At 39.7% G+C, this 22,079-nt stretch overlaps 1 protein-coding gene across 3 annotated transcripts in view; it reads right to left on the bottom strand.

Moving 5' to 3' along the window:
* The window catches only part of CPQ (carboxypeptidase Q), a 383,503-nt gene that overhangs the window by 6,147 nt on the left and 355,277 nt on the right, over nt 1-22,079 (bottom strand). For all 3 annotated transcript variants that reach the window (XM_059394904.1, XM_059394903.1, XM_059394902.1), the window contains one exon: nt 2,401-2,602. In XM_059394904.1, coding sequence (XP_059250887.1) covers nt 2,401-2,602 — 202 coding nt within the window. The remainder of the gene's footprint in view (nt 1-2,400; nt 2,603-22,079) is intronic.

Genomic DNA, 22,079 nt, shown 5'->3' with positions numbered 1-22,079 from the left:
GATAGCTCAATGGTAATAGGGGAAGGCAGCAATAATTTGGTTCCATCTTATAGTATCCTAAAAGAAATTAAAAAGAATTCCAAGAAACATTAGCTGCAGTCTAAATGAACCACTGACTTTTTACAAACGTTCCTGATCTATGGAGCTACAGAGGGGAGTGGAATAAAGAATGTGAGAAGAAATAAGTAGTTATTTACAATAACAAACTCCTTTCCCCAGGAGCAAATTTTTCTGGAGCAGGAATGTACTGAAATCCTTTGCATAAGCAAGAGCTGAGTAAGACAAACATTTCAGACACTGCCATAGATTTGGAAGACCATCTCAGCATTCCAGACTCCCCTGTGTTGTTGCACATTGTGGGAAAAGGGCCACCAGCCTTGAACACAAAGTGGCCTGTTCTCAGGGTAACGTCTGCCCTTTAAGAGCAGGATAGCTTTGACTAAGTTATTTAGTCCCTCTGAATCTGATTCTTCAAGAGCAAAACAGGGATAATTGTACCTTCCTTTTAGGATGGCTGAATGGATAAAAAAGAGTGTCTGCAAAAGCCACACGGAGTGCCTGATCAGTGACAGGAACTCAGTAAATTGTAAACTGTATTATTTATCCAGAAACCATAATGGGGCTCATATTCCCCACTCCCCTCTAATTAGCTGGGGATCAGATCTGACCTCACCTTGGCAAGAGGGAAAAGGCCTCTTTACCTTTGTGAAGAAAAATCACATCAACTTGCTAATTCCAAACAGAACCATTCTTTTGAATATCTGCATGGGAGGAAAAAAGCTAGAGCAAATTCTCAACTATCCAAGGCAACAAAAGCACACAATCCCTTAGAGCAGTGAGTACCAGTTTCTTTGTTCTACCTGTGTTTTTGGTTTCAGCTCCTCCTCTGCCCCCCCTTCTCCACTCCAGTTCACCCACAGTCTGTCAGTCATTTCCTCACAGCTACTACCCTGCAAACTAACTCAGATTTTCTCAATTTTTAAGAAGACTCCTACTGAAAAAAATTATGGCTCAGGAAAAATCTAGAATTCAAGCCAATTATTCCATACAGTTTAAAAGGGCAAATTCCCTTCCCTTACACCTTGATCATGAGTAAAAATGACAGATATGTAGGGAGTCTCAGATCTGTCCATATGATAAACAGTACCCTAAACGCAAAGGCTGTTTTAAGATATTTCAAAATATGGTTAAAATATCCACATACCATTGAAGAGAATTTAGGTCCTTGTGTTAGAATAAAGGAGAGCCCTTCTATTATTAATTATGAAAGATAATTATAAAACTTAAAACCTAAAATATGCTTTAAAAAACCTACACTATCTCAAGAATGAGCTTTTGAAAAGTCTTATATCCACGCAGTATGCTATTGGTGAAATCTACTTTGTAGGCTGGGGGAAATGAAGTAGGGTGGATCTAGAGAGAGATTTGTTTTGTTTTGGTTTTTTGTTTGTTTTGTTTTGTTTTTTAATCTGTGGAATGTTTTGTAGCCACAAAAATGGTTCTGGAAACAGTAATGTTAAAACTACTGAAAAGGCAGACTTCCTATTGACATAATACAAATATAGAAAAATCTGTAAATTTTAAAATTTAAAGTTTAAATTTAAAAAATCTGTTAAAGATCCTTTAACAATGCTTTTAATTATGGATATAATGATGGAACAGGTTCTGGTCATAGATGCTTAATATCATCAATAACCCTTTCCCGTGGCCAGTCTAGGACAAATTTGTGAAGTAGTGTAAGTTTGTCTTCTTTAAGATTATTCTACTTTGTAGTCCTGGGACCTCCTGAGGCCTACTCCTATTTTGTAAGTTCACCCCGCCCCAGGATTTGTTTTAAAAATATCAACCTAATAAATCACTGATCAGGGAAAAGTAGTTTAGTCCAATCTCTTCTAAGAGACTTCACTAAGAAAAAAATGATTAGTAGGAAGCACCCAACCCTCAAAGAATAAAGCTCTACTGGTAAAATTTCAGATATCATGGTACTTGGATAGGAAATTATTTGGGTCAGAGAAGATTTCCTAGCACAGAACCAAAACTAGAAGCATATCAGTAGTAATAATAATAAGTAATAATAATAAACAGTACTCCATTTCTCAAATTTTGGTCATGAGATCACCATTCGGATACCTGTTAAAAAAATACCCAAAAACAAAAACAGATTTTTAGGTCCTATCCCAGAATCATTAAAGCAGAATTTCTGGGAGTGAGACATTTATTATTTAGAAAAATAAGACAAATGGGTAAACAAACACAAATGAATATTATTATTCCAAGTCTGGAAATCATCAGACTATAATTTGTAGACAAAAGTTTAGAGTTTCCACATATTAACTGGCCTATTGGTATTGTTGTGACGAGTTTGAATAGCATTTATCCGACTTCCTTTTTTGGTCTTACCAGGCACTCCAGCTTGGATCCAGAAGTTAATGTCTGTCCCTTCTCCAGTCCTAAAGACCTGTGTGACATTGACAGGCTCCAGCAGCCTCATGACCTCCTTCATGATGGCCCTGGCCTTCTCACTGCCAGTGAATTGCAGCCCAGAGGGTAAGAAGGTTCCCTCATCAGACTCCATCACCAGGCTGTAGTTGGAAATATTTACCTAAACAAGAGAGAAAAGTATTTGGTCCATTATCTGTTTCTTCATCGCCTTCTCCTTGGGAACTATCAAACAACAATAATCAAATGCTTCATCTCCTAGGCGGTTCTTGCCAAAACACATGCCGCTCTGCTTGACCTAGGGTCTGGTCTGCATATTATCTAAGCGTTCTGAGATGCACAATTACTCATTCTGGGATTTGCCAAACTCAAGTTGACTTGGAAGGACTTAAAAAATATAATGAAAGGAAATATAAAGCCTCATATTGGAGTCACTCAATTATTTTCTACTAGCAGTCACAGTCTTTCAACCAATTTTCTCAAATGCCTAGTGTGTACTGGGATATAATTCCTCCTACGTGGTAGGTATCCCCAGATAGTGGTAGTCAAGCCCAGACAAAAGAAAGTATACCCTGAGGACCTATTTCTCTGTACCTCTTTCCTCTAAATAGTATTTGAACTGATTTTAATCGTGACTTCTGCCAAAGTTTCTAGGCATCAAATGGACAGGTTGTCTTGGGTTTCTGATGTTGTTATTCCATCTGTTGAGTCTCCTGGGAGGAAGGCAGTAGGACGACACATGAAATACTGCTCTTGCTAGTGTACATAGCACTGGAAACCCTGACAACTCTGTCAGACCACTAGTTTGTGAAGACTTCCCAAATAATGTCTGCTAAGAAAGCACGCAGTGATTTCACGTAGCCTATAATATTGCTGCAAGAGCTTAGAATAGGAGATGCTGTCGGCCAGGCTGTACAACTAAACTGCCACAGAGCCCTAGACTCGCAAGTTTAAGGCCTTTACCATTGGCCTAACTATCTGCTTCCCAGAAGCCATTCACTTCTCCAAGACTGATCCATTACCAACCACCAGGCTGAGTTATTCCCACGCTATCAATGAATGGCACTGCTAGTCATTCCTTACTACTCAACTAGTAAAAATCAATAATAATATTTGCACAGAGCTTCCAGAGAGGTTTCATACTTGCAATCTCCATTTATTTGCTTCTCGAACCCATAAAGTAGACAAAGCGGCTTTATGGTTATTGCTGTTTTATAGAAAAGGAACTGAGGATTAGAGAGGTCAAGTGATTTGCTTAAAGTCACACAGCTGGCAAATGGTAGAGCCTGGGTCTGGAATCCTCTGCTTCCCAGGACTCCACCCTGCCATCACCAGCATGAGATGGAGTGATAAGGAAGGCTTATTAAGAATTCAAATGGTTTTTCACTTATGTAACAATATGAGGGTTGCATTTTTTTTTTTCCTAGAACAGATTCCTTTTTACACTGATTTCCTAACTTGCCATGGAAGTATACAGTTGTTTCAAGGACAAGAACAGTGTTGGATTCTAAAGGAGGATGTTGCCAGCATCTATAGGACTGATGGGGGGTGCCTGAGACACCATCACATTGCTGCGGTCATTGTCAATGACTGAGAAAGTTAACAAAGCAGAAGTCTTCTCATGCTTTCTCTCTCACTTCCAAAGGGTTTCTGTCTTCCTGGTGATTTTCAGAGAAAGACCTGAGGCATTTATAATAAAAAGTGTCATGTCCACTTTCAGCTGTGGCTACCTCACAACAGCAGCATCACTCAAGTTAATAATATGCAAAATATTTGTATTGATGTCTCACATTCAGGATTCGTTTGTGTAACCAGCACACAGGCAGTCAGGAAGTTGACACATCGTTTGGCAGTCCTAACCTTCTCCCTTTATATGCCCTGCTACTCTCCACCCCAAACTTGATCTCATGTAAAAAGGAGAATAGAAACATCACAATAATCTGCAAATGAAAACAAAATTGGATGATCTTATATTAGTGAGGGTTCCCCTACTGCAGGCAGATCCATCATTCCAACAATATTAGACAAAGCACTGTTGATCTTGCACTATTTAGGTTGAAGTGAGGTTAGGTAGCAGTTTGGCTGTCAGACCCAACATATGGAGCCGTCTAGTGAGGTGGACACAGCCCTGGACCCACTCTGTTCTGTTCTCTGTTGGGTTACCAAGGGGGGTGGTGACTGGTTTTCTCCCTCTGTCCCCAAGTCATGCCATCTTGTCCTCTGGCTTCTCCATCTTGTAGAGTGGGACAAACGCTCTCTTCCAATGAGAATAATGAACCTGGGCACATGGAGCTTTGAGCACCTTCAAAGGAAAGACCGTTGTGGGCCAAAGTGAAAGTGGCTGCATGAGTTGAACTTGTTAGGGCCCTTCACAAAATGTATATTAAGGACCTCTTGGCTATCTTCAACTGCAAATGAGATGTCCTAGGGACAGGGGGCTCCATAGTTTGTGAATGCTTCTGTACAATGTTCCAGGATGTCGCTAGGAACATAGAGGATAATGTATATAAATAAGCTTTTAAAGCTATGTGTGGCAGCCAGTCTAGGAGAGAGATAAAGAGTATGGGCTTTGGAATTATTCAGACTGGGTTTGATTGTCAGATTAATCAATCATTGGCTGTGTGTCTTCATGTGGTCTATGTAACCTCTTAGTCTCTTCTTCTATGAAATGGGTATGATAATGGCAGCAGCTCATGGAGTTGTAATAAAGAGTTCATTGTAAAGCCTGGTGCAAAATTAGTTTATAATTATAAATTATAATTTATTATAAATTATAAATTATTATAAATTAATAAGGTTGCCCTTACTGGTCTTATGAAGCATCTGGACCTCTCAAATGTCTAAGGCCGACTTCCACATAAACCATCCAGTTAGCTGCTTACAGTGATGATAGGAGGCATTTCTGCAGTGCTGCCGATGTGCCAGACATTGTGTGAAAGGCTTTCCAGCTTATCCCTTGTAATGCTTACAATCATGCTATGAGACAAGTGCGATATTTCTTCTTTCACAGATGAAGCAGTGGAGGTTTAGTAACATGACATAACATTCCCAAAGTTACCCAGTTAGTAAGTGGAGCAGCCAGAATGCAAATGAAAAGCTCTGCTTCCCACAGCCGGAGCTCTCCATCCCTCCGCTACCCTGCCTGCTGAAGCTGTCTCCCAACTATCAGGCCACAGTCCTCTACTTTTAATTTAAAAATACAGGGACTGTAGTTAAAATTTAAATTTTAACTGGCATTTAAAATTATTTTCCATGATCATGATACAAGGTCTACTTGGGCAGAATTTATCATCCCTGCTAATTAAGTAATCTGATTAGTCAAAGGAAGGAGTAAACAAAACAAAAGCAAAAACCAAACAACTCTTGCCTCACGACTTCCTTCCAACTAGGAATAAAAAACCCTAAATAATAAAACATCCTTTCAAGCTGAATTAGACAGGATGTGCCGATGTCCGTAAACCAGAATTCTGGCATAGGTAGAGACATGTTTAATTTCTATTCATGTAGAATTTTACTAGCTGTTGCTAACGTGATGGCAGCATTCTATTGTCTTCTATTTATATATAAATATCTCCATATGTTTTCAATAAAGGACTAAGAAAACACACCACCCACTGTCGGTGACACTCATTTACGGAGTCCTTGTCTAATTGTTAGCACATGGTGAAGGACTTGGGAAAACAAATGCCTGTGCACAGGGAAACTGGAATGAGGAAGCCAGGTCAGTAGGCTGTTAGAACTGCTGCCTCTCAGGGATGTGTCCTTACAAACATCCATGTTCCTTGCTATGCTGGGAGTTGCTAGGGACGCACTCAGTGTAGATTTGAAAAGCTGATTATAGGCAGTGATGCTCAGCCATCTTTAGCACGCGTAACACGGCATTTGTCCTCCTGTTTTCGCAGTGTAGGAAGAAACCTGCTTCTAGGGACTGAATACTTCATTCCTGAGATAACCAGCACCAGATAAGAGAAGCCAGCGCATACAGATGAGGAGGCTGAGAAGCTCAAAGATAAGTCAGACAGTCTCTGTAAGCCCCACTTTGCTCACGTAATAAAGAGAAAAATCTCTTTATTAGGCGCCATGGAAACTGTCATTCATTGCTGTGTAATGTATATAATGTAATGAAGAGAAATGCTCCCAGGGAACCGGGGTCAGCATCATTGCATTAGGTAATATCTGCTCAGGGTTGAGGACTCAACTTTGCCTTGTGCTACAATCACATCCTATTACACTTCTTTTCTTTTTTCTGTTCTGAGAGGGTCAGGTTACTCTGCAAAAGAACAACTTGGTAACTATTAGTATTCTTTGGGTGCAATGCAAGATTAAAAAGAAGAAAAATGTTTAAAATACAAATTGCATGCTTTAAAACACTAACTCCTTAATATAAACACAAAGATGATGTTTGTGTTCTTGGATTTTGTAAAATTCCAGGTGATTCTTCAGAAATATAGACTCAAATTCAACAACATCTACTCTCTCCTCAGATTTGGTTTCTTCTTTGTTGAAAGCTTTTAATTTCTCATAACCTTGGTGACATGTCTTCGGTTTTTACCTCAAGTGACACTGCAATCTCAAAAGCAGATGGAGGAAAAAAAGGACACTCCTAACTATTCAAATTCATAATGTAGCCTCCTCAGTTCAATCCTCAAAGAAGTAAACTCCATCCCGACAGAGGCCAGTACCACATTCCTGCCCCATAAAGTTAATATTTTACAGATGACGGTGGTAACACTGTTGGGTCACGTGGAGGGAGGGTTCAAAACAAGTTCTCAGAAGCACACCATCTTATGATACTACGTGCTGAGTTGTTGCAATCACCTTTCCCAGGGGTGTCAATGTCCTTGGAGTTCCCAGTTCATGGGGTGGAGGTGGGGAGGGGGTTTCTTCATAGAACTTCCGCCCCCAACAGCTGTCAGGATTAGATAACAGGTAAAGCAATCTCTCCCTGCTGTGCAGAGCCAAGAATAGGTTTGACTTTCTGCTCAGATCTACCCTGAAGTTCAACCTTTTATTTCTGATGGTCTCCGGTATTCAGTTTTGAACATTCTTGAGTACCCGAGGGAGAACCAGAAAAGGGATGATGACAAGGTGGAAGGCTGTAAGTTATTTTTATTTGACAGCAACACTGGCTGCAGCCTGGGGGAATGGCCAGTCTTGGGTAAGTTACATCACCTCTAAAGTGGCAGACACCTATTGTGGTTTAGCCACTGTTCTGCCTGGAGACGGGAACAGAATAAATGGCTTCTGAAGATCCCTCTCACACCCTATCATTCTCTGGGTATGCACAGAAGGATTCTGTTGTGAGCTGAATCTCTGTTTTCAGGCAATCCAATTTTTACAACATCATCTGAAGCGCTCTAGTTCTCAATAAGTCTCCTCTTGAGCTGGTTAAAGTCCACAGATAGCCTTTAAACCTACTGAAGACACATGATCCCTCCATAAATGTCACTATGGTAACAACAGTGAGTGGGAAGGCTGAAAATATGGCATAAACATAGGCTAAAAGAAATATGAATTTTATTTATATTACAGAGGAAATATGACTACTATATTCACATTTCCTTTAGGAATAAAAGGAATGCATTATCGAGAGTATTCAGTAGATAGACTTAAAAAAGGCATGGCAAGTTAATGTCAATCTCAGTTTTTAATTTTATTCTTGCATGTTGGAGCAACATAGTCAACACTCAGAATCAGTGGGACTCGAGATCTCCACAAAGAAATTTTGATTCATTTACCTTTTTTTAATTTTCAAAAGATTTTATCTATTCATTTGTCAGAGAGACACAGTGAGAGAGCACACACAAGCAAGGGGAGTGGTAGGCAGAGGGGGAAGCAGGCTGCCCACTGAGCAAGAAGCCCGATGTGAGGCTCAATCCAGGGACCCTGGGATCATGACCTGAGCTGAAGCAAACCACTTACCCAGACATCCCAATTCTTTTAATATAATATAATACATTGGTCAAGTGTTTCAAGCTAGCTGTTTTATACACATTTCAATATGGAGTCATAGAAGAGGAATGTCCAGCACGGACAGCTCTACAGAAGCAGCCTCTTCTGCCTTTTTCATTCTCTGTCCTTCTCAACCCTTCCTTCTTATGGCATCGCCCTGTCTATTTCTCCTCTTGTACCCACCACACTCCCGTTCTTCCTCAGGTTCAAAAGGAAGTCCTTAATTGCCTAAATTAGGAAGCCTTCCTTCAGTTGACCTTTCTTCTTCAACACTGTTACATGCTAAATAAACATAAAGACCTGTTTCTAGGTTTTGATGGTGGTGTTTACTAACCAAGACAGTGCTTTCCAGTGGACTTCTAACCCCCTTCTTCTGGCTGGGAAGACTAGAGCAGCTTCTTTAAGACTTTCTCTAGGAATAACAGCCGAGTTCATCTTCTTATAAGCGGCCAAGTTATTTGTTTAAAAAATACAGTATTTATTTTCTTGTCCTGCAAAAATAGACTATATTCTAGAACACAAATATTCATTCAATCCTAGGGCGTATCATATTAAAACACAATCAATTGCTTCAGTTTCTCTACAGCCTGTAGACAGGCACTTACAGTATTTTTGGATTATGACAATATTCTTATATACTTTATTTGATCAAGCAGTCTTTGCTAATAGTAAAGGTGCTAAATACAGTTTTAGAAGTAATTTTATTTTCATAAGTTTGCCTTTTTTTCTTTCTCAAAAGCATAATAGTGGGTCTCAAACCTCACACAAAAAAACAATAATAGGCAAAACTGAGCTTCACAGCAGTTGGTCTATTCAAGTGACTTCATGCCTCTCCCCTTGCCTTCCATTCCTAGCACACCACACCCCTATCTAATGTGCTGGGCTAGTGCACTTTATTAAAATTTTTTTAGATTTATTTATTTATTTTAGAGAGAGACAGAGAGAGAAAGAGTGAGAGATCACAAGGGGAGGGGCAGAGAGAAAGGGAAGGCAAGAATCTCAGATTCCCCGCTGAGTGTGGAGCCCGCGGATGTGGGGTTGGATCCCAGGACCCTGAGATCATGACCTGAGGGGAAATCAAGAGTCTGAGACTGAGCCACCCAGGCACCCCCAATTTGTTTTTAATACCTACCCTCTCCAGAAAGGATTAAATATTTCCTAAAAGAAAAGATCCTAATACCGTATTTTAAAAGCATTCAAACTCTCTAGAACCAAGAGAGTGACATGAAGGCAAATATCACATCAGTGTGGATCTCTGCCATATCGCCGGCTGAAGTAAGAAAGCTCAGCACATAGTGGGTGCTCAGACATGTTTCAGGAAAAAGAAAGTCACAACTGGGAACTCTGACATGATACCCTATCAGCCATTTGAGGGTATAATTTTTAGCTCTAGTTCGTGCTGGCAGGGTAACGGGGAAGACTGATGTATTGCAGAGCTCTCATTATCTAGGAGAAGAAAGCAGCTCCTTAAAAAAAGCAACAATTTCTCCAGCATACAATTCTAAGAGGAATTATTATGTGGCTCTTTATATGAGGAACACTGAACAAACTAATAGAGTCTCCAATAACAGTTTTACAAAAGAGGCAGAAACACTTTTCCTAACATGATTTCCTACATATTGATCCTCAATTAAAGCAAAAAGCAAAATATGTAGCCATATTTCAGTAAAGGTGTTTCTTCAGGAGCAAACTGTATTTATTCAATAGTTATTGAGACAGTAACAGGGCATAGGGTGATCATACACCCCTGTTTGTCCTGGGCAGTCCAAGTTTATATCTTTTGTCTTGGTATGATTACTAAGAGTGCCCCCTTTCTCTTGCAAATGTTTCCTAGGATTTAATAAGAGACCGTACTGCCAACCTACCTATGAAGGAGTTTGTATATAAAGATGACAAAGGGGCGCCAGGGTGGTTCAGTTGGTTAAGCCACTGCCTTCTGCTCAGGTCATGAATCCAGTTTCCTGGGATCGAGTCCCACATCAGGCTCTCTGCTCAGCAGGGAGCCTGCTTCCCCCTTCTTTCTCTGCCTGCCTTTCTGCCTACTTGTGATCTCTCTCTCTCTCTGTCAAATAAATAAATAAAATCTTTCAAAAAATAAAATAAAATAAGAGATGACAAAGGTAGGCTTGCTTCCTTATGAGAGGGCAGAGTTTCCCAGCAGAGGCGATCACTGGCAGTTATATTAAATGTGTTGAGCTTTATGAAAGAGACATGTACAAAGAAAGGATGGTAGCTACAGGAAAAAACCGGGGAGAGGCTGGTGGAGGAAGTGATGTTTGGCCTCAATAAAACCCTTCAAATCAAAGTTCTCCCACTAGAACAGGGATCTTGTTAGTTTGTTAGTGCACCTCCTGCACCAAGCCAAGAGGCATCTAGTAATACTTGTCAAATTAATAAACAAGTGAGTGATACTGTTCAAAGTATCCAAATAGTGTCCTGATATGTAGCTTTCTAAGACAGAAGCAGAGCTTAGGCAATCTCAGAAATAATAAATATAGGGATGTCTCGGTGGCTCAGATGGTTAATCATCTGCCTTTGGCTTAGGTCATGATCTCCAGGTCCCGGGATCCAGCGCCATGTTGGCCTCCGGGCTCAGCAGGGAATCTGCTTCTCCCTCTCCCTCTGCCCCTCCCCACTGCTCCTGCTCTCTCTCTCTCTGTATCTCTCTGCCTCAAATGAATAAATAAAACATTCTTTAAGAAAAGAATAAATATAAACATGTTCTACACAGTATCCCACTCTCAAATATCAATTGTCCTTCCTAGAATTTTTGTAGGAGTTAGCAAAATACTTAAGGTTGAGATTACTAGTTAGCATTAAATTGCAAATATTTGATGGAGATGAATTTGACACTTGCTTATGCATAAATGCTTTCTTCCCTTGGCTTTTGGGACCTCAAATGCTTGGTTCTCCTCATGCCTCACTGGATACTCCTCATTTTCTTTGGCTGGTTTTCTCATTTTCCTGATCTCTAGACATTGGGTTTGTCAAAAAAACAGTTTGAAGGCTTCTTCATTTCTCTGCATATACTCACTCTGCTGGTGTTCTCATCAGTCTTATGGTTTTAAATAAATCTGTGTAGTGATGAATTCCAGTTCATATTTCCATGCCTCTCTCCTGAACTCCAGACTCATATCCAACAGCTGCTTAGCATCTCCACTTAAATGTCTAATCATGTATTAGTTTCCTATTGCTGCTGTAACAAATTACCACAAATTCAGGGGCTTAATACAACACATTTATTCTCTTACAGTTCTGGAGGTCATAAATCTGAAATGAGTCCTACAGGGTTAAAATCAAGGTGTTGGCAGAACTGGTTCCTTCTGGAGGCTCTAAGGGAGAATGTGTTCCCTTGCCTTTTCCAGCTTCTAGAAGCTTCCCTCATTCTTTGGCTCATGGCTCCTCATCAAATTGCCTTTTCACTCCCTGCTTCTATGATCACATTATCCTCTTTTGCCTTTGATCTTCTTGCCTGCCTTTTATGAGGAGGGTCCAACTCAGTAAACAGCATCCATCCTTCTAGTTGTTGAGTCTAAAAATTTTGACAACCCCAAATTCTTGACCCCTCTCTTGATTTTACATCCCAAATGCAATCTGTCAGCAAATCCTGTTGGCTCTATTTTCAAAAATAGACGTAGTATCTAATTTTATTCATTCTTTGCTAGGACTATTGCAGTAGCCTCCTGTCTATCTGGTTTAACCCTTGCCATCCTTCAGTGTATTTTTTTTTTTTAAAGATTTTGTTTATTATTTATTTAACAGAGATCACAAGTAGGCAGAGAGGCAAGCAGGGAGAGAGGGGGAAGCAGGCTCCCCGCCGAGCAGAGAGCCTGAGCGGGGCTCGATCCCAGGACCCTGGGATCATGATCTGAGCTGAAAGCAGAGGCTTTAACCCACTGAGCCACCCAGGTGCCCCCCTTCAGTGTATTCTTTACACAGAAGCCACAGATGGATCTAGAGGGTATTATGCTAAGTGAAATAAGTCAGTCAGAGAAAGACAAATACATAGGATTTCACTCATATATGGAATCTAAGAAATAAAACAAATGAATAAACAAACAAAAAAACAGAAAAAACAGGCTCTTAATGACAGAGAACAAGCTGGGTCACTGCCTGAGGAGAGGTGGCCGGGGGGGGGGGGGGGGGGGGAAGGGGGGGGGGGGGGGGGGGGTGGTTGAAATAGGTGATGGGGATTAAGAGTACACTTACTGTGATGAGTACTGTGTAAAGTATAGAACTGTTGAATCGTTACATTGTACACCTGAAATTAACATGGATGTTAAAATTTACATTTTAAAAAATGTAAATCTGATGACGTTACTCCTCAAGCATTCCATGTGGCTTCCGTTTCACTGAGGCTACAAGGCAAAATCCTTGTATTTGCCAGTGAGGCCCGAGATGGAGAGAGAGCCTGACCTTGCATACCTCCTCTGACAGTACCTCCTCCCAACTCTCACTCCGCTTTCAATGCTCCAGCCACCCTCTGTGCCTCAGTGATGCTGGGCTCCTGCAGCTGCTTGCATTTGCTACTTCTTGGACTGCCACCTGCGCACCCCATCCTCTCACTCCTCTCAGGGCTCTTCTGCAATGTCCTCTTCTTAGGAAGTCTTCCTGACCACCTTAGATAAAAAGGAGACCTCCCCCACATCCCTGACAACATGTCCTCACCCCTTGTTCTGCCTTATTTTTCTCTTTAATATCAACGGTAAGTATTTATCTTCATTGTCTGCCCCGTTCTGGAATAACATCTGGTTCCTGATGGCAAGGATTTTTCTTTGGCATTTACCACTTGTGGTAGACTATATAATGGCTATAAATCCTTCCCTTTCCTATACTTATGCTCCATTTCAGTGTGAATTTGACACTCCTTTCATCAAGAAGCAATCTCTTTCCTCACCTTCTGAATCTGAACTAAGCCTAAGCTTTTCTTTGGCCAACAGACTCTGGCAAACGCGACTCTGTGACTTCAGAGCATGGGCTACCTTGACCTTATAGTTGCTACCTTCTTCTTTTGCTGCCCTGGGACTGATTTGTAAAGAAGGATAGGCAAGTCTCCTTGGGGCTGAGGTAGCTTATGGAGAAAGCAGCCTAGCTGAGAGCCAGTCCCAACTGTCATACATGTAAGTACAGCCATCCAGCCCAGTCAAGCTGCTCTCTGAGGATGACTACAGCCTCAGTGACCAGATAAAATACAGAATACTGGTTCAATCTCAAGTTCAGATAAACAATACATACTTTTTTAGTACAAGCATGTAGGTTCCCTAATGACAGGGTGCCTGAAACAGCACCAAGAATGCATAACAGGTGCTCAACAAATATTTGTTGAATGAACAAATATTCTATGTTACTGCTTCAAAGAAGGCTCATGTATTTATATATAATCTGGGTAAGTTGGAAAGGTGGACTTTTATTATTTAAAAATTTAAGGAAACTGAGGGTTGCCGGAGGGGAGGGGGTTGGAAGAGGGTGGTGGGGTTATGGACATTGGGGAGGGTATGTGCTATGGTGAGTGCTGTGAAGTGTGTAGACCTGGCGATTCACAGACCTGTACCCCTGGGGCTAAAAGTACATTATATGTTTATTAAAAAATTAAAAAATTAAAAAAATTAAGGAGTCTGATTTGTAATACTGCTCCCATATTAAATCCCAGCACTGCTAAAGTGGGTTAAGGGTTGTAACTATAAGCCAAGCCAAAGCCATTCTCAAAAAGCACCTTGGTATTTGCTGAAATGCCCAGGTACTTACTCAGTTGAATTCCCACAATTCTTTACCAGAAGAACGGAAGAAATAATCTTGGCCAGGAGGAATCTGGGGAAAAGAGCTACTAGTTATTTGGTTTTATGATTGAAGAAGTCTCAAGAATACTGAACTGAGCCCAAAGAAGGTTGAACAAGTTAGTAAAAAAAAAATCCCTATCCAACAATATCAATTGATTTGTTGAATGGAATGGTGATATAGCCAATGGCTTACAGGATCTGGTGGCTACAGTGGCCAGCATGGAAGGAGAGGAGAGACAAAGACATCAGCAGTAGGAAGAGAACAGCTCAGAGATAGTGACTCTCAATGAGGCTCATGAGGGAGGAGGCCTGTGGAGAATGCTGATCCTGGGGACCAGAGGATCTCCAAGATGAAGAGAGAGGGCCTCTGAGGACACTATAATCCCGGAGCATTTATGTGGAGAAAATTCTATGACCATGCCCATCTTTAGACCTCTCTCTTGAACTTCAGACTCTTACCAAGTTGTGTATTAACCTCTCAAACTTAACATTTCCCAAACTGAACTCCTGATCTCTACCTTGCCCCCCCTTTACCCAACTCCTCCCATTTAAGTAGTTCAGGCATCAGACTGGGGGGAGGGGTCTCACTTGGCTCCTCTTTCTCTCACACTCTAAATACAATCCACTGCCGGATCCTGTTGGCTCTTTCCTTAAAATACATCTGGTGTAGTCCACTGTTATCTCTCACTTAGAGAAAAATCACTCTTGAGGCCTGATATGATCTGGACTCCTTTATACTGATATAGATGACCTCGTGTCCTTCTACTTTTCCTCCTCTGCACCTCTTCAAGCACACAGGCTGTTTGCTGTTCCTTGAATGCCACACACATGCCCCCAACACACTTTTGCAACAACCACTTGCCTACCTAGAATGTTCTCTTTCAGATACCTGCAGAGCTCACTTCTTCATTGTCTTCAGATCTTTACTCAGACAGAACCACTTTGATGGAGTCATCCTGCCCTCCTGCAAGTCAAACCACTCCCTCCACACACTCCTTATCTCTGTTCCTTATCTTATTTTTCTCCTTAGCTGTCCCCTTCACCTAACACACCCCTCTACTTCTTTATCCAGTTTGTTATCAGTCTTAATACATGGATTGGAAGCAAGACAAGGACAGAGTTTAAAGCAGTGCATGAAGCTTAGGCAGCTCTCAGTCAACATGTGTTAAGCAAATAAGTAAATATCTGTATTTATGTGTTTAAACACATACGTGTGTGTATGTATGTATCTGTACACACCGCAAGCACATAACTAGAAGCTACTCAGGATGACCGTAGTGCTGGTGGAGATGAGGATGAGGCAGCCAGTGTTGGTGATAAGGCGACAGCAGTTTTTCAGATTCTGGTTTGTTTTTTTTAATCATCGCAAGAAAGCAGCACAAGTTCAACAACTAAAGTTGTAGGTTGAATCTTTAGTGAATATTTTATAAGGCTCTTAAAAATATACAAATGCTTTATAACATTCATTATAAATGCTAAAAAATACTTCTAGGAAGACTACATAGAATGACAGCAACAGAAAAGGGCATTAACTAAATACAAGTGAAACTTCTCAGTTTCCTTCAGTCATGGAATGATGAGATCGTCTTACTTTGGAAGCCGTGCAGCAGAAGCTGCCCTACTTAGCAGACCTTATGTCATCATTATTTTACCGGCAAAGAGGAGACCCCTCAACATTTGAGACTTGCTAAAATAAAATGGCCATCATTCATAGAAGAAAAAGATGTGCAATATAACAACTGAATTGCCGAGTGGGTGTTTAAATAGCATTTTTCCAAATATTAAGTAATTTTTAAAAGAAACCTTAAGGTTTGGTATGCTTTAGTACAACATAAGGATAATAGCACACAGTGTAATCAGTAAGACTCAATTATAGAAACTAATAAATGCATCCTGGGACTACTTAGAGCTTTAACAATTGCTTTGCATACTTTGTAAGTTTTAAAGTATTCAGACAAAATGAAGGAAAAATAATAAACAGATGATGCAATTTAGCTTTGAGAAGAGTTACGATAATTTAATAGGTATAGTTTAGATAAAAGGAAGCTAAGGAATTAGAGCGATCACAGAAAAATATCCAAGTAGGTACCTGTTTTGAGCTAAGGGAGGTATAGAAAAACAATTTTCCTCATCTGAGAATAGTAATAAGCAGCCCCAGTAATCACCTAAAGGTAGAAGAGGAAAATAGCTATGGTAGAAAATAGCACCAAATGCGTTGGAAATAATTATTCTGGGAAGCTACCCGAGGACCACTGAGGAGAAACTGAACATGAGAAATGCTCAAGGAAAGTCGAATGAAAGCTGTCAGGTACACAGCCTTCTCCTCAAACTCCTCTTTGGATATCTGCAATCTTTGTCAGGTGTCACTGGTGTTTGAAGGAGATACAGGTGATATGTGTAGCAATCCTCCGGGAGTTTGGTCTCAAAGTGGGATGGATACTACAATTCCCACTTCAACGGTGATTGCCACTGGGGAGTTAGAGGAGGTGATGTACAGACACTAAAATGTTATTTGACACATTTCTTGGTCATTAGGTGAAAGATCTTCCGCAAGTTATGAAATTACTCTGGGCTTCAGAGTACTCATTTGTAAAGTGGGGATAATAATAGTTATTTTGCAGGTTTGTTCTAAAGTAAGAGCTCTTAATCTGGTATTCTTTGGGGGTTCACAAATTTTGAGGTGGTTTGTGACTTAAATTGGGAAAAAATGCATCTTTGTTTTCATTAACTTCCAAATGAAATTTAGAATTTTCTGCAATTATGAATGTAACAAACCAAAGTAGTTAGCAGAAACTGTCACCTTGTCACCAATAGAAATCACAGATATTTTCATATCATGTTAGACTTATTGTGAAAATCTCAAAATAATCTTTATGTTCACCACTACTTTGAAGTTATAATAATAATTAGATAATCCTGTAAATCTTATTTTACATTTTTAAAAAACATGATTATATCATATTTACTTTTTAAAAACTATTTTAATAAAATTCATATCCTTGTAACACTATGCATCAAAAAATATCTGAGAAGATGTCCATAGTGGCAGACTGCCAAAGTGCTCCCTGGAATGAACAATTGTCACAAATCTCTGTTGGATAAGTGGTAGCTTTATTATTAAGGTAATGACGATAATGATGACGATTCCTATTGTTGTTGTTGTTAGTATTTTATTATTAAGCTCATGAGACTTTGTTTGCCCTGGACATCTGGATTGGAGCCCTGGTTCTGTCACATAGCTATATGTTCCTCACAGGCATTTAATCTCAGTGAGTTTCATATCCTCTTCAACAAAGGAAAGACGTATCTAATAGGGCTTTTCTGAAGATTATATCAGTTTACCACACATATTCTAGGGCATACTATATATCAAACTATTCAATTCTCTTGAGACCTTCCATTGTTATTGTCACCAACAAGAGTGAACAATAAGTGGAATAGCCATATAAATTATCACCCAAGTCAGGATGCCTTTGAGGTGAAAGATCAATAATTATGGGAGGGCAATGGGTGGAAATTAGACTATGTCAAGTAAATCAGAAACCAGTATACTATTTAAATACTTCTTCTCTGATGTTTTTGTGTCACCTATTTTGCTACTATAAAATTCAACAGATAAACACCAATTTCCTTGCTTGTAAGAATTACATTGGGACGCCTGGGTGGCTCAGTTGGTTAAGCAGCTGCCTTCGGCTCAGGTCATGATCCCAGCGTCCTGGGATCGAGTCCCACAGCAGGCTCCCTGCACAGCAGGGAGCCTGCTTCTCCCTCTGACTCTGCCTTCCACTCTGTCTGCCTGTGCTCGCTCTCGCTCGCTCTCTCTGACAAATAAATAAAATCTAAAAAAAAAAAAAAAGAATTACATTTTTCTGCTATTTTAACATTTTGGAAATTAGAAGACATCTTGCTATTGATACATTCCATAAGATACTTCCCAAATACCAGGCAAAGAAACTAATTGTGCCAAAAATTTGTTGTCATTGCTTGTCCATGTGGAAGCTTCATCACACAGAAAGGGCGTCTGGTACTTCATTTTACACCTTGCTAAGTTATTTGCCTTAGTATCAACACAGATCACTAAATTTTAAATTTGGGTCCCTGATTATTGATTAAAGTTCTTCATAAAGTTTTGGTATATGCCAAAGGTTGATTTTCACACAAGGCAAAACAAAGGCAGCAGAAATTACCAAATCTTCAGATTAGATCCTAGAATCTAAGGGTTAGCAAAGACTGGTATAACCAAACATGCATTTGGAGGCCTCCAAGTAGGTATTGAACAATTTATTAAAGCTATTAGTACCAAAAAAATACTTGAAATGATGCAAGAATTCAGCAAAGTTGCAGGATATAAAATCAATGCACAGAAGTCTGTTGCATTTCTGTACACCAACAATGAAACAGCAGAAAGAGAAATCAAGGAATCGATCCCATTTACAATTGCACCGAAACACATAAGATAGCTAGGAATAAACCTAACCAAAAAGGTAAAGGATCTGTACTCTGAAAACTATAGGACACTTATGAAAGATATTGAGGAAGACACAAAGAAACAAAAACAAATACAGACATGTATATCAATGGAACAGCACAGAGAACCCAAAAATGGACCCTCAACTCTATAGTCAACTCATCTTCGACAAAGCAGTAAGAATATCCAATGGAAAAAAGTCTCTTCAACAAAAGGTGCTGGAAAAGTTGGACAGCCACGTGCAAAAGAATGAAACTGGACCATTTTCTTACACTCTACTCAAAGACAAATTCAAAATGGCATGAAAGACCTAAATGTGAGACAGGAATCCATCAAAATCCTAGAGAAAACAAGCAGGAATCTCTTTGACCTTGGCTGCAACAACTTCTTGCTAGACATGTCTCCAAAGGCAAGGGAAACAAAAGCAAAAATGAACTGTTGGGACTTCATCAAGATTAAAAGCTTTTGCACAGCAAAGTAAACAGTCAACAGAATGCAAAGGCAACTTACAGAATGGGAGAAGATATCTGCAAGTGACATATTAGATAAAAGACTAGTATTCAAAATCTATAAAGAATTTATCGAACTCAATACCCAGAACTCAAAAAATCTAGTTAGGAAATGGACATCCGAAGATATAGAGAGACATTTCTCCAAAGACATACAAACGGCCAACAGATATATGAAAAAAAATGCTCAACAACACTCATCATAAGGGAAACAGAAATCAAACCTACAATGAGATATCACCCCACACCAGTCAGAATGGCTAAAATTAACAACTCAGGAAACAACAGGTGTTGGCGAGGATGTGGAGAAAGGGGAACCCTCTTACACTGGTGGTAGGAATGCAAATTGGTGCAGCCACTCTGGAAAACAGCATGGAGTTTCCTCAGAAAGTTAAAAATAGAACTACCCTATAACCCAGTAATTGCATTATAGTTATTTATTCAAAGATTACAAACATAGTGATTCGAAGGGGCACCTGCCCTCCAATATTTATAGCAGCAATGTCCACAAGAGCCAAACTATGGAAGGAACCCAGATGTCCATTGACAGATGAACGAATAAAGAAGATGTGGTATAACATATATACACTGGAATACTACTCAGCCATCAAAAGAGTGAACTCTTGCCATTTGCAGCAACATGGATGGAATTAGAGGGTATTATGCTGAGCAAAATCAGTCAGTCAAAGAAAGACAAACACCTTATGATTTCACTCACATGCAGAATTTAAGAAACAAAACAGATGAGCATAGAGGAAGGGAAGGAAAAATAAAATAAGATAAAAACAGGGAGGGAGGCAAATCATAAGAGACTCGTAACTACCGGGAGCTAACTGAAGGTTGTTGGAAGTGAAGTGGGTAGGGGGAAAGGGTAAGGAGGTGATGGACATTAAGGAGAGCACATGATGTAATGAGCGCTGGGTGTTATATGTAACTGATGACTCACTAAACTCTAACCCTGAAACTAATAATACACTATATGTTAACTAACTGGAACTTAAATTTTAAAAAATAAAAAAAGAAGGCTTTCTTAGACTTTCAGGAGAAGTTGTATGGCTTTTAAAAATATTAAATTAAAAATAAAATGGAAAAAAAGTAGCCAGACTGGAAATACAGAGAAAAGCCTGTATTTGATATGCCTCATAATCAGATGGTCAACCCTAAAGGTGCACCTTGAGCCCCTTGTCAGCACAAGGAGCAAAAGTTACACAAAGGGGCATCTCACCCCAACTCTGACACCTCATGGATGATGACCGAAAGGTATTTAATAATCCAGTAAGATCTTTAGATTTGGACAGACATTGATTGTAATTACAAAAGTGTGAGTTATTGTATGCTACTATCATTTTAAGAAAACTGTACATTTAATATAGTTTTATTTTTCCTTTAAAGCTTTATAAATCCTAATTGCATTCCTTACAATTGATAATGCTTAGATCAAAGAAGTAGAGACTGAATCTCTTGCAACCAGTCTCACAGAGTCACACTTCAGTTCCCTCTCCCCTCCCTCAAGCTCCACCATTATTTTCTGGTTTAAATTTGAAAATATAATACTTGGCATTCTGTTTTTTCCAGCTGAAAAAACATGAATGGTTGTGTGTGGTTTTCTTTTTTTTTCTTTTCTTTTCTTTTTTTTTTTTTTAAGTAAAATGAAGTTTCTTTCACCACAATTCATGCATCTACTGCTTGAGCCATAAGAGAAGAGGTATGGTCTAGACTATTGTAGCTGCTGGTAGCCATGCCCTTGACAGCCCCTGGGGGTTTCTCTGTAAGCAATAATTGACTCACATACATCTCACCACCCTATGTCAGTGGTCACTATCTGCTAAAAGAAGGTGGAATTATACCCATAGATATAGAAAGCATTTTTCACTTAACCAGAGTAGTCACAAGAGAATACTTCATTCTACTTGAAACTTTCAGCATGGAAATCCACAACAGCTGACTCTTAGGAAGGCAGTGTTAATTTATTACTTCACACATGTCACTTCCATATAGTGAAATAATTAGCTGGGAAATTGTATCTGCATTCTCAATTCTTTTTTGTACAACAGGAGTGTCAGTATAATTAGGCATTAACTACGGTTTCAGAGAACTGAAGGTAGAAGCGTTGTGTACAGTGACTATTTTTTCCATCTTTATTTGCTCCATTCTTCACTTGGTGATTCAGAAGAGGTTGTTTAAATAGAGGCTTGTAATGGAAGCCGTCACTACAGTATGCCCTATTAAGGTAATTGCCTACAAGACAAAGAGATAAAAATCACATGGGTGGTCAAAGCTTTTCTGCCAAGCTCTTGTGGAAGCCAATAGGCTTAGTGCCTTAGGCTCCAACTCTTTGTTACTCTCTTGAATATGCCTTTCATTTCTACTTTCCTTTCCATTTCTGTTGTATTAGACCTTGGCAGGCTGAACTACCCACGAGGGGCAGCTCTCGATCCCCTTTCATTGAAGAAGAGCAAACACCAATCCATTTTGGCAGGTACAATTTTCCAACACACTCACTAAACAGTTTGCCAATTAAGGTGCTGACGAACTGAGCTCTCAATTGTGAAGAAAAGAACATGCTAAGTTATTCTATCTTCTAACGAAGGAAAGATTAAACTAGAGTCTACTTTCTTAAAAAACAAACAAACAAACAAAAAACCAGAACAAGGGTTGAATCATTTGTTCTTTGAGTTGAGTTTTGCAGATAATGTTTAAATGCCTCTTTTGCAATTCACAATTCATCTCCTGTCCCAACTTAGCTCTCTTCAGTGCACTCATACTGAAGCCACTAAGGCAGATAAAATTAAGGGATGCCACCTTTTGGAGACCTCACAGCTACTTTTTTTTATAATTGCTCCTCCATCCTCATCCTCATAATGTAAGTCTCATCCTTACATTAAGACCCTGCTAAGCTGACATGGTCTGGAATATCCTTATTGCCTGATAATG

This window comes from Mustela nigripes, chromosome 3, assembly GCF_022355385.1.
Source record: "Mustela nigripes isolate SB6536 chromosome 3, MUSNIG.SB6536, whole genome shotgun sequence".
In the NCBI taxonomy this organism is placed as follows: Eukaryota; Metazoa; Chordata; class Mammalia; order Carnivora; family Mustelidae; genus Mustela; species Mustela nigripes.
The sequence above is the reverse complement of the archived record's forward strand: the minus strand, read 5'-3'. Positions and strand labels throughout refer to the sequence as shown.